The sequence below is a fragment of the Solea solea genome, chromosome 12 (assembly GCF_958295425.1).
Source record: "Solea solea chromosome 12, fSolSol10.1, whole genome shotgun sequence".
Taxonomy (NCBI): domain Eukaryota; kingdom Metazoa; phylum Chordata; class Actinopteri; order Pleuronectiformes; family Soleidae; genus Solea; species Solea solea.
Window position 1 is genome coordinate 19,034,421 of NC_081145.1, and position 12,142 is coordinate 19,046,562.

Consider the following 12,142-nt stretch of genomic DNA (forward strand, 5'->3'; position numbering starts at 1 on the left):
GTATAAAACTTGGCACCCTTAATGCAAATACCCCATACACCATTCCACTGTATGTTGGTGTTAACTTAATCAATGCACAATGTATGCAAACTCTGTGTGTACACTGTGTGTGTGTGTGTTCTGTCTCACCAGTGACAACAGGTTGAGGAAAAGCCCGGAGTGTTTGCGGATGAGGTTGTAGGCCTGACAACACAAGTCTACAAACAGCTGGAAACGGCTGGTGGGGCGCTCGCCTCCATTGATGACGTATGCCATGTCTGACGTCAGGACAAATGGAGCCCGGTCCCTGATAGGAAACACCAAGAGGAGGAGAAGAGACTTCAATTCAGCTTCAGTCAAAGTGACAAGTTTGAATACAGGGTGTGTATAGATAATAGATCGTTAACACAATTTAATGCATTTCTTTAGGACACACTTGTACTCTATTAGTGCTTGGAAATAACCATAAACCATAAACAGCCAAATGTCAAAGAGCACGTCCGACTGTCACCTTTTGAAGCTGCCAAACATCTGGGCGTGGCCGAGAAACTTGCCAAAGTCAATGTGGAACATGTGACCGGTGGAGCGCAGCATGATGTTGTCGTTGTGGCGATCACAGATGCCCAGTATGTAGGTTGCAACGCAGCATCCCGCACATGAGTAGATAAAGTTCTCCGACGCCTTAACAAGGAGGAGGAGAAAGAGTGAAGCACAGAGTTCATTTGGCGCATTACACAGCAATGACTGCTATGATGTAGGATAATCATATATACATGTAATATTGGGAAGACAAAAGCTTTAACGCTTGAAAAGGAAGTAAGAGACAGGAAGTATTTCTAGTTAAGAAACCCAATATATAATATGATCTTGCAGATTTTTGAGGAAGTCATATAGTTGTACAATGAAATCACAGCTTCCAATACAGCACAGTTCCATGTGATGACAGGTTAATTTTCTGCTATTGTTCCTACATTTTCAAGGTCAGAGGTTAGGTTTTTGGAGCAAAGTTAAACATTTGTAGGCATCAAAGGTCATGCAGTTATACAATCAACATAAACATCAAGAGTGCATTGACTGTGTGTTTTCATTATGATGTCACAAGCAATTAAATGATAGTTAGTTTCATCAACTTTCATCAACAGCTGCTGTGGATTTGCAGTGGAAGCTCCTCAGTCGGTCTCACGTGCAGACATATCCTTCATGTGTGTACCTTCTCATACTCGTCCTCAGCAGGGTTGTATTTTCGAAGCCACTCTGCCAAAGGTTTGTCTTTGAAGGATCCCGTCACGCCGTATTCCACCTGGATCTTTCTCAAGGTGTCAGAGGACGGCACCAGCTCAACCATACCTGAACAATACATGTCAATGCAAATAAACAACGAATGAGTAGGCCTGTGATAAAAGAAAATGATTTATTTTTTAAGTATGAAATTTCATTTTCATTTAAAGCCAGGGAAGAATGTATTCTAATTTTTGTGTGATTTATTTAGTGGATTTATTTTTGAAGGGCCAATTAAATGGATGATTTTAAATGTGGGCTGGATCAGGAACAACAGAAGCACATTATCCCAGACAAACCTAGGACCACGTTAACCTTCGTCACCTTAAGTGCAGTGTAACATAAAACCAGTGGGTGGCAGCAGAGATCAGTTGACGTGATGCAATGCTTATCTCAAACCGTCCACAGCCCTTGCTATTAAAGGTTTATAAAGCAGCTGTTGTTGATTCGGTGTAGGATATGGGCATTTTTCAAAGTAACTCGCAATATGCATTGTATCATGGCCTCTGTAACGTGATACTTATCATGTCATGAGGTTGGAGGATAAAGATCCCCTTTAAACCCAAAAAGCAATTCTTTACATGTGGCTCCACACACAACAGCCAGATCTGTGTAATGTTTTTTTAAATGGAGTCAAAGACAATGATCAAATATTATATAGTCAGATATTTTAATAAAATGAAATAGCCATTAGACAGATGTCTGCAGGATAATCATTATAAATTAGGTGTTGAAAAAAATTCAGGTTTTATGTGTGGCTAATTGTAATAATAGTTTAGTTTCACGTCAGGATTGTATTCATAATTTCTACATATGTCATTTTAAATTAACATTATCACCTTTGTCTTTTCCAGTGGAGATGCACTTGAAGTTGACGATGCGCAGGTCCAGCCCCTCCTGCAGCCAGATGCGGTCCATGATGCGGATCATCTGAAGAGCCAACATGTCCTGGCGCAGGTCTTCTCCGACCTAAGCAGAGTGAGAAAAAACTTTACTGCCTTGATTTCACTTCAGCCACCAGGGGACGCAACGTTCAGAGATGCATGGACATTACTACCCATTAACTATGAAAGTCTGTGTGTGTGTGTGTGTGTGTGTGTATACACATTACCTTGAACATTACATTGATCTCTTCTCCCAGTGGATCGGCATTGACCAGGGCCAACTTGAGGGGAACTGCGTTGGAGTTGAAGAATGAGCAGGCCTACGTGCACATAAAAACTAACAATATGAGATCAACTTCTGAAAGAGGTCAGATGTGAATGTAACAGGTTCTACAACAGGATGTAAACATGACGGCCTTTGCTGTCACTGTGCACTGACTTGAGCAGAATAAAACTCAGATGTAAGAGAACTAAGATACAGTATCTGGATCATAGAAGAGGTCTGCTAATATTCAGTGTGACTGGGGTCTATATTTAATTTTCAATTTAACAATAACTGATTCTATGAGCACTGAGTTATGCAGACTGCTGAAGCAGTGGCAGGAAAGTGTGGTTACAAGCAAATAAATTTCCGACAGCAAACATAAAAAAAGCAAAACTGCTGTTGCCCTAAGTCTTTTGCACTGTACTGTATATTCATAGCAACTTATGATTTCAACAAAGTTACGGATATTTTTTATGGATCATTTTATATGAAAAGATTAACCCAAATAAAAATAAAGTGGAAATATTATATATATGCACATTACTTGCACATAATCATGATTTTCTCCTTATTATTCTCCTATGTATTGTTAATGTTTTTCTGTGCATGTAGGTTACCTTAAAATTAAGTTCTTTGGCCACCAGACTGGGGCCGAGAGGCAGTCGGCAGTTGTTTCTCTGGAAAAAGTTCTGAACGTTTTCAAGGCCGTCCTGCAGCGCCACCTGGCAACACACACAGAAATTAACACGAACAGATATTATTATCCATAAGCACAATACAGCATATCACAATGTATTATTGTCAGATTGCATATGCACACACGCACTAACCTGTCGCGTTGACCCCCCGGCTTGTTTGACCCTCTCCGCCACCGCTCCCAGCAGGGTCACCAGTTGAGTCTGTTTCTCCAGCTCAGCCCTGAGCTTGACTCCACACAGACACAGCAGGGCACCCAGTACACGTTCATAACGCCAGCCCCAGGCAGGATCCTGCACAGCATCCTTTAGCAGCCTGCAGGCATTACATACATCACAGCTATTAAGACACAAAGATTCTGAAGGAGGTGAAAGAAGATGGATTCCATATTTACAGTGATACGTCTGCATTTTTTAAAATCTGAATTTGAAAACATCTCTTTTTTTCTCTAGAAAAAAAATATATATTTAGGTACAAAACTTCATCTGACCAGTAGAGGTAGTGGGCGATGCTGATGTTGCCTTGTGCTCTGGACAGCAGGAAAATGACAAGGGCATTCTTCAGATGACACTCAAACTTTAAGGCCTGGAACGACAAAAGACAGGAGGGACAATTGTGAAAGAAAGGGATTGAACCCATGAAATAGTCAAGTTAAATCATACGTGAATGAGTGAGTGTCTGGGTGAATGGAAGTGAGTATTGTGAGAGTATTTTGCAAAGTATTGATATACCTGTACAAGCTGTGGCAGATAGTCGGCGAGTTCATCATCACTGCTCTTCTCAATCCAATTTACAGCCACTCTCCTCACCTCTGTATCTGCAAACCTACACACACACACACACAATTTCATACATGATGTGGAACAAAAAAACACAATTGCAAACTTGACTTAAGATTCACTTTAAAGTGAAAGAAAGTTTAACCACATATATTAGATATTGATGATAGATAGTAAGAAATCAACATTCTATATTATATTTTATTTTTATCAGAGGTTCGACTGACAAAATGTGGGTGGAAGCATTGAGAATATTTCATACTTTGAGTCGAGGAGCTCCAATGCAGTGACTGGGGGTAGAGGAGGCCAGTGGTGCAGCAGGGAGTGGATGTGAGCCATGCTGGCCCAGTCCCAGCTAGGTGCACTGGCCAGCACCTTGGGCAGGCTGCTGGGGTGGTCCCTCTTACAGTGAAGCCAATGGTCCCATAGGATCTGGTGATCTGCCCGCTTCAGCCTGAAGACAGAGCCCAAAACAGACCAAGAGGAAATGTGGGTGGAATGTTGTCAACATGAAAATACAGTTTTATTCAAAAAAATCTTGTGGTATGCATCTTTACATCAAATCATAGTTAGATTTTGTCTTTCTCACAGGTTCAACAGTGTAAACATAAAAAAAGTATTAAGTGACTAAGAATGTGGACTTCACTTGGCAACATCTACAGTAATGTTTAAAACAGGCAAGAGAAAAGAGCACTTTAATTGAATCATACAAATGTTATATAAAAAAAACAATATGATTCGCCTGTGCAAATTCTTTCAGAACATCATTGAGCACAAGTTTGTTATTCAAGACAGTCCTACTTGTGAAACTGGTTGTATAAAGTGTTCACTGTGTATATTTGGTCATTCAACAAATCCCACAAGAAACATTTCTTTGGCACTAAGAACAAGTCAAAAATGTGGCCAGTATCCTGATCTGCTATGCTGCAAGGCCATGCGCTTAAGACAACTTCTTTCCACTAAAGTTTGCTTTTCTGCAATCGATGACGGATGTTGATATGTGCCTGACTCTGAGCTACCTGTAGTGATGAAAATGAAAATGTAATTTTAAGGAAATGATGCACTTTCACACACATTCAATTGACACACAATCCATCAGTGGAACAGCTGCACAGCAACTTTTGTGGGCACAGACTAGAGGGTAGAGGCTGGACATATGAATGGGAAGTTCAGAAAGCAGGCAGTGGGAACACAGTGAGAGCACTCTGTGCTTCAGTGCTGGTTGAGCCTCATGGATTTTGGAAGAGTGGCAAATTTCGCTGGCACCAGGTGTTAAAGAGCTGGGCCTGGAGCAGCTGGAAGAGAACTGACACACTGGAGCAGGCAACATGCAAACCTTTATGGGGTTTATGGGGAACTGTGTCTGGCAAAGTTAGTGTCATTTTTTTAAATCTCAATCTTCAAATTTTGTCAGTCCATAGATTCTGGGTGGTCTGAAAGGAACAGCTGTTTGCTGAAGGGGATAAATATAACTACAAAAACTGTTTATGTGGATGTTTTTTTTGGTGTATTTATCTCAACAATGTCACTCCTTTACAAATTCAGTGATGGTGTATTTCACACCTATCTTTTTACTTATTTACTTGTGACAGTAATGGCAGAAAAGGTACACGCCTAAACTATTAGGAGGTACTTATATTTACTCTCAGATCCAAATGTTTGTATTATAAATCTCCCCATTACTTTAGATCCCCCTACCCGAAATTGGAAGCTCGGCTACAGATTTTCTCCAGTTTGCGTCGGAGGTCTGGGTCCAGCTCTTCCTGGGGGATGGGGTCCGGACTGGGAGCTTCCTTGGGTCCCACATACAGAACATCCACCGATGAGTTGGGGAAGTCGACCTAATGGTGACATAAAATCATCATGTATATTACTTTATTTATTTATAATATAATTTACTTGAGAACATAAAAGACAAACAACTTTGATGTTTTTAGAGTTTAAAAGTAAAACCTCAGCAAACGTTTTCCTCTTCGAAGTTCAATCATCATTGTCACCTTTTATTTTTGTTTTATTAATATTGTTGTGGCTAATCTTAGGTCAGTGATTACAATACATTATATTACAATAGGATTGTTTCAACTACTGCATTCACCTAATCCCCTACACCTCTGTCATACAGTTACAGCCAATTAATTGTACTGTAAAAATCTATAAAAAATCTATAAAACGACTGACAATATGTGACAATCACTACTTAATAATGCATCATGAAGAACTAAACCTGCACTTTCTAATACCACTATGCAGGTTGCTGCTGGTGTCACCACTGACCTGCAGTATAATTCTCTCTGTGGGCATCCTCTTGCGACCGGCTGTAGAGCCAGTGGCGACAGCAGCTCCTTGGGCAGATATCCACAGACAGAGCAGCCTGTTGCCCCTGGCAAGCACCCTGAAACACACAGTCAGAAATAAACGACAACAAAATCCAAAGTCATCTTACAAACAGCGTTCACCATATACTTTAGCAAGGATGTTAACCGTTCTGATATTTTAAGGCGTTACTATTGCTACAGAAAATACTTTATTCTGCATGCTATGAACATATTATGCATTCCTAGTTTCATGGATGGGTTAATGAAAAGGGCCAACTGCATGTAGCTTAAAAATCAAAGAGCTCCTCTAAAGATAGGCAAAACAGACCAATCAGAGAACCAAAACTGACACTAAGTGGTCATAAATTAATGCAAAAATGATTATAAAGGGACCTACAGCAACTAAAGTGATGCAAAACAACCGAAAAGAGACGTGACAGATGTCTACAAACAGTGTGGTGATTCTTTCAGTCTTAGGGTCCTATAACATACAAGTAAAGGGCCAGCCTGTGTTGAGGGAACCATTTCCTCTTTATGTGTCCATGTGTTGTTTGTTATTATTGCACTTGTTTTTTAAGTACGCTACCCCATAAATTGTAAAATACACTAAACATTAATCCTGCAACCACTATCTGTTACGCTCTCTCCTCACCCTCTGAAGTCAAAGAGTGGCATGGAAACTTTGCCGAGCTGCTCTGGAGCTTTCCTCTGTTTGTTGGAGTCTGGGGATCCACCGACATTCTGGTTCAGCACCCCGAACAAAGTCAGGCTCAGTATGGACTCAAGTGGGAGCACAGCGACTGCAATGGGGAAGTTGATCCTGGGAGAGACGAGGGACAGCATCGGCAGAATGTGAGGACAGTACAAACAGCACATTGTGGCTATTGTTGTCAGGGAAATTTAAAATGGTAAAACAACTGAATGAGACAAGGGAGGAGAGGGAAGGAGGGCAAGGCAATCCACTCACAGTTCATCCCATTTGATGTGGTAGAAGAAGCTTTTGTATGTGCCCACTCTCTTCGATTGGACCGGTTTAAACAGGTTCTTTCCATTGTGGGTGAGGGAGCACATTAGGAAGTACTTCTCATAGCTGAAACAACACAATGCATAGCACAGATTAATATGGCCGTCCTGCCAACACAATCTATTGCGTAGAAAAAAAGAAAGAAACAGGCTTGATGGTTTTTAGATAATTAGTGCCTTGCTCAAGGGTAACTCAAAGGGAAGTAAGAAAAAATCATCTGCATGTTTCCCAATCAGACACAGCTTTAGAGAAGAATGAGAAATTAGGAAATTGGTGTGATTCAGTCCACTCACTCACACATTTTATTGCAGTTACAGTCCTATTCTGTTTGGTTTTAAACACACATGTGTGAAAATGACTAGCACTAGGTGTGACTTCTCTTTCTGAACGGGGCTGTGATTGGTCAAAGTTTCCTGTCATAGGCTACATTCCTCCCAGGCTGGACACAGGGCTTTTTGAGCTGAATATGTCGTCCAGACCGAGGATGCAGCTATTAGTAGTGCAATGAGTGACACCCCAAAAGCAGAACATTTAAAGTATACTTTATACAGCAATGAGAGGGATTTGTGTGTCAAGTAATGCAATAAAAACAAATAATTCTCAACCAGACATTAGTTGGATCCATATATCATTTTGAGAGTCGTGCGTGAGTAAGGGGTGAAACTACAGGCTCATCAGTTACACATTTTCACTACGCCCGGCTTGAGCTTTTGCTAAGTGCCATCTGTGCTGGCAGCTCCACCACTATTCATGCTGTCTCAATATGCTAGCATATCTCTGTGGCATCTAGCGGAGCTCCAGATGGATGAAACACTCGTCACAACAACGAAAAAACACCCAGACTTCAATTACGTTCCAACACAGTAACACCACAACACAACACAACACGTGTGACTCGCTACTTATACGGCCTGGGGAATACTATATTCGCCTTCTCCCCCAACGGCCGTGAATTGTGAGGAGCTAAATATTTTTGGAGGTGCGGGTGGAATTACTGTCACTGCAGCAATGTTTGGTACTGGCTGAAAATAGCTACAAGAGGAGACAGTGCTGCAGAAAATAGGCCTGTTATTAAGCAGCTCTTCTCAGCATGAAGGCCTCACTGGCCAGAAAATTACTGTGGAAAGAAGGCGCTGCAGAAGTTCTCAAGCTGCCACCACCTCAGCCGTGGTTACACCTCCTACACATTTTGCTTTAACATTTTTTAACCTCTTGACCAAACTGGCTCTCTGCTGTATCAACAAATAAAATATTAAAAATCCAAAAATGCACACCTAAGTACATTGGTTGGGTGATAAGTCTTTTCCTGCAATTAACATATGGAAATCATTCCACATATATTTCTTAAATGTTATATCCCAGTGTTTGTCAGAAATTAACTAACCCTGATCCATGGTGCCTGACAGAGCCAAGAACGGAAAATTTGGCTAAGCTCCATTTCAGACACATGAAGGAGATAGTCAGGGTGAAACTGGACACCGACATGGAAAAAAAAAGCCACAGGGAGCACACCATACAAGCCAGTGAGAAAAGAAAACTACCTGGTTTGACAGCAGTGAGATTGTCCACTGAAATTATATCATAGTGTCTCAAAAACTCACTATTTGGTCCTTGCTGCTTACTAAAAAATGATTATCATACAATGAAAGAATGAATCGCCTTCTGTCATCATCGTTGAGCATGATTTTTACATAAGGAAAACTAAGACAAACTTGGGTGGCACTGAAAATAACAAGAAAATGGCTGAGCATGTGAGAAAATATGCATAAAAAAAGGTTTTCATGATCCTGCAGCAAAGATAATGCACATTCATTTACAAATGATTGTTGAAGCTTTGTTTGCCAAAGTTAATTGCCAATAATATAATTTACCTACAATTGAAGTGCATCACAATTGCTGCAGTAGCTTTATCATCATATAAGGAAAGGACAATTTATTTCCAGCCATTGTATCTTTATTGAATACAAACAAGTGATTTAATGTTGATCTGTTTACCTGCTGACCCAGTTGGCCGGGATTCCATGCAAAGCGAAAAGGGTGAACTGAAGGTGGTCTGTGGTGCCAGAAGCTTCTTTGCTGCTCCTTCCCTCCACAGCTTCCTTGTCTGCAGCCTGGGGCAGCGAATGTGACTTGAAGGAGGTGGAGGGGGGACAGAAGGAGCGCAGGTAGAGCTTGGCCACGTTGTAGACCGCCTGCGTTAGCAACGCCATGCTCTCCTCCACAGGACTGGTGTGATCTGTCAGGGTGCGCAGTCAATAGTTAAGATTAGAAGTATAGCAACACTGCAATAAATCTAAACCTAACCCACGATAAAAACGTTACTCTTTGGACAGGAAGGAAAGAAAATAAAGAAACTCTACAATAAGACTGGATTCATTTTCTTTTTGTATGAGGCAGTCAAGCTGAACTTACCATTTGATGACTGACCAGAAGATGTGGACCCCAACTACAATGCAAAAACAAGTTGGTCTTAAAAGTACATCCTTATATAATGTATACATGACCAACAGCACGAGTGAAGAGCCCACCTTGGGTGAGCATGTTCGAGGTACATTGACAGAATGCCGCAGCCTCTTGACCGCCTCTGTAATGGCTTGTGTCTCCACCTCATCCAGAGCACAGCACAGGTTCTTCACAGTCTGCACCACCCGATCCACAGTCTTATACCGAGTACTCTGCAAACAGACGGTCCGTTATCAACACATCACTCTTCACATGTTCATACCAGCTCCTTTTGTTGTGTTGTCCTCCTGATGTGTGATTTCAGCGTGTCAACAGCTGGGTGCCTCATGGAGAGTGGACCATCATGAACAACTCAAACCAGCTCAGTGTGCATACATTTGCATGACGACACACCTATTATATTATATATTCAAGGTACATTCATTACTGTGCATGATGTGATTCTCTCACAGCTTCACAAACCACCACTGCCTGAAACTAGAAAACACCTCTAAATAACGTCCTTGTTTACAAACGTTTATATGTCAGGTACTGGAAAAAAACAAAGAATCTTTGTAAAGTTTAAAACTGATGTTGTATCCCAAAAATTTAATGTAGTTTGATGTAGCATCCGAGATAGGATCTATAGGGTAAATGAATATGTACTGTATTGGCAAGGGAAATACACAACATTCTAAAATGATGTTCATTTGAAGAGTAGAGTACATATACTAGGCGGTCTACACGTTGAGGTTAATATGTGCAATATGTGCACAGAGCAATGGCAAACATTTCCAGACTTGTCTTGTTTTCCAACATCAAGACCTGGAAAATATCATTTTCCATCATTTCCTCAAATTCCCAAATCTGCACAGGGACCTTGTGTACCTCATTTTGAAGGCAGATGTTGACTTGATTGTGGTAACCTTCCAAGTAGTCAGCCAGGCCTTGTCTGCAAGAAGACAGAGATGAATGAAAAAGTACTGTAGAAGGAACTTGTAGAGAACTGCTCATTAGTCCATATCTTCGTGGTACTTTCATACCTTGTGACATTCTCCTTAAAAGGCCTCTCCACCTGGCCCAGGTGCTTCTCTAAGTCTACAGTTGAGCAGTCATCTTCCACCTAAGAAAACAACAGTGAAAAATTACCAACCACTTATATAAGCTGCCAAGAGAGCACTGTTGTCAGTTTCCAGCAGTGGTAAAACAGTTAGAAGTTAATCTTTAATTTATATTATGTCACAGTTCAGCTTAAAAAAAAGAAATCTTTTAAATTCATATACACTCATATGTTGGCTTGATGTAGTGACTTACACTGCGGGCCAAGTCCCTTCTCATGGTGGAGTGAGAGAGTAGTTGTAAAGTGATCTCATTCTCCCACTTCCTGCAGTTCTGGACATACTCATGGCTGCCGAGGCTGTGTTTACTGTGGCACAGGACAACACAGAGGCAAGGTGATGAAAAAGAAAATCACATACTACACAGCATGTACGCAGCAGTTGTTGGAAAAAAAAAAAGGTAGTAAGACGGAGATGTATGACTCCATCAGTGAAGTGGATTGTGTTGTTTTTCAACAGTAGCATAGACTGGATTATGCATTATTGCCAAACCATTTAAAAATGGTTGAGTCATTATGTGCATTGGCAATATTTCTGTTTGTAATTTTTGTCACTTGTTACTTCTGCTGAGGAATTTATGTCTGTCTGCTAGTTTATTTGCAGAATTACACATTATCTACTGAACCAATGTTGTTTTTTCACTTCATTTAACATGTCCAGGTAGGGACATTTTTGTGAATTTCTCAAGAAATAATGCCGATATCATTATGAAACATGTGTATGTAGGGTGTTTCAATATCTATGAACTGCTCACGTTATTTCTACGGTGAAAGGGCAAAAGTGTGTATACAAGGAATTAGTTTGCCACTATTTTGACAAGTTGTTCCTGGCACAGCAGGTGACTTTCACTTGGGAAAAGGTCAAGAATGATTATTACCAACTTTTGGCATTTGGCAGATGGCACAGAGCTTAAGGCTGTGATTTTTAAAAACATCCATCCTTTTAAAGTATAATGGCATTTAAGTGCTCTTTTTTTAGAGCTTGAAAAAAAATAGTAATACATTAATATAATAACAGTAAATGCACATTCTTGGTATGAGCAGAACAGGAATTTTAAGCTTAGTCACAGTGTATGATTGTGCAGTGTTTCTTTGTTCATCACTTATAAATATATCCAATGTTGAATATTTTGACTGTCCTGAGCCTTTAAATCTTGGTAGAGTGGTATCCGTTTCCATGTATCCCACATTAGAGGGAAAAGAGGCAAGATATAGAAACGTCACCCAGTCCTTTTTGTGTCCAAGAGGAGGCCAAGATACGGAGTGATACAAAAAAAGATAATGAGAGGAAGAGAGGGGGGAGGAGCAGGGTGCTGAACAAAAGAAAATGATACCCATTTAAAGCCCATCTAATTATCAAAAA

At 40.6% G+C, this 12,142-nt stretch overlaps 1 protein-coding gene across 1 annotated transcript in view; it reads right to left on the minus strand.

The window, feature by feature from the left end:
- Nucleotides 1-12,142, minus strand: part of pik3c2a (phosphatidylinositol-4-phosphate 3-kinase, catalytic subunit type 2 alpha) — a 35,470-nt gene that overhangs the window by 5,237 nt on the left and 18,091 nt on the right. Inside the window, exons 6-25 of the mRNA XM_058645157.1 lie at nucleotides 10,977-11,088; nucleotides 10,706-10,785; nucleotides 10,551-10,614; nucleotides 9,749-9,895; nucleotides 9,633-9,666; nucleotides 9,216-9,456; nucleotides 7,164-7,286; nucleotides 6,849-7,016; nucleotides 6,156-6,273; nucleotides 5,580-5,722; nucleotides 4,144-4,335; nucleotides 3,834-3,927; nucleotides 3,593-3,687; nucleotides 3,237-3,417; nucleotides 3,024-3,128; nucleotides 2,369-2,461; nucleotides 2,097-2,226; nucleotides 1,190-1,326; nucleotides 491-660; nucleotides 130-286 (exon numbers count right to left, since the gene is read on the minus strand). Of these exons, the coding sequence (XP_058501140.1) occupies nucleotides 130-286; nucleotides 491-660; nucleotides 1,190-1,326; nucleotides 2,097-2,226; nucleotides 2,369-2,461; nucleotides 3,024-3,128; nucleotides 3,237-3,417; nucleotides 3,593-3,687; nucleotides 3,834-3,927; nucleotides 4,144-4,335; nucleotides 5,580-5,722; nucleotides 6,156-6,273; nucleotides 6,849-7,016; nucleotides 7,164-7,286; nucleotides 9,216-9,456; nucleotides 9,633-9,666; nucleotides 9,749-9,895; nucleotides 10,551-10,614; nucleotides 10,706-10,785; nucleotides 10,977-11,088 (2,584 nt within the window). The remainder of the gene's footprint in view (nucleotides 1-129; nucleotides 287-490; nucleotides 661-1,189; nucleotides 1,327-2,096; nucleotides 2,227-2,368; nucleotides 2,462-3,023; nucleotides 3,129-3,236; nucleotides 3,418-3,592; nucleotides 3,688-3,833; nucleotides 3,928-4,143; nucleotides 4,336-5,579; nucleotides 5,723-6,155; nucleotides 6,274-6,848; nucleotides 7,017-7,163; nucleotides 7,287-9,215; nucleotides 9,457-9,632; nucleotides 9,667-9,748; nucleotides 9,896-10,550; nucleotides 10,615-10,705; nucleotides 10,786-10,976; nucleotides 11,089-12,142) is intronic.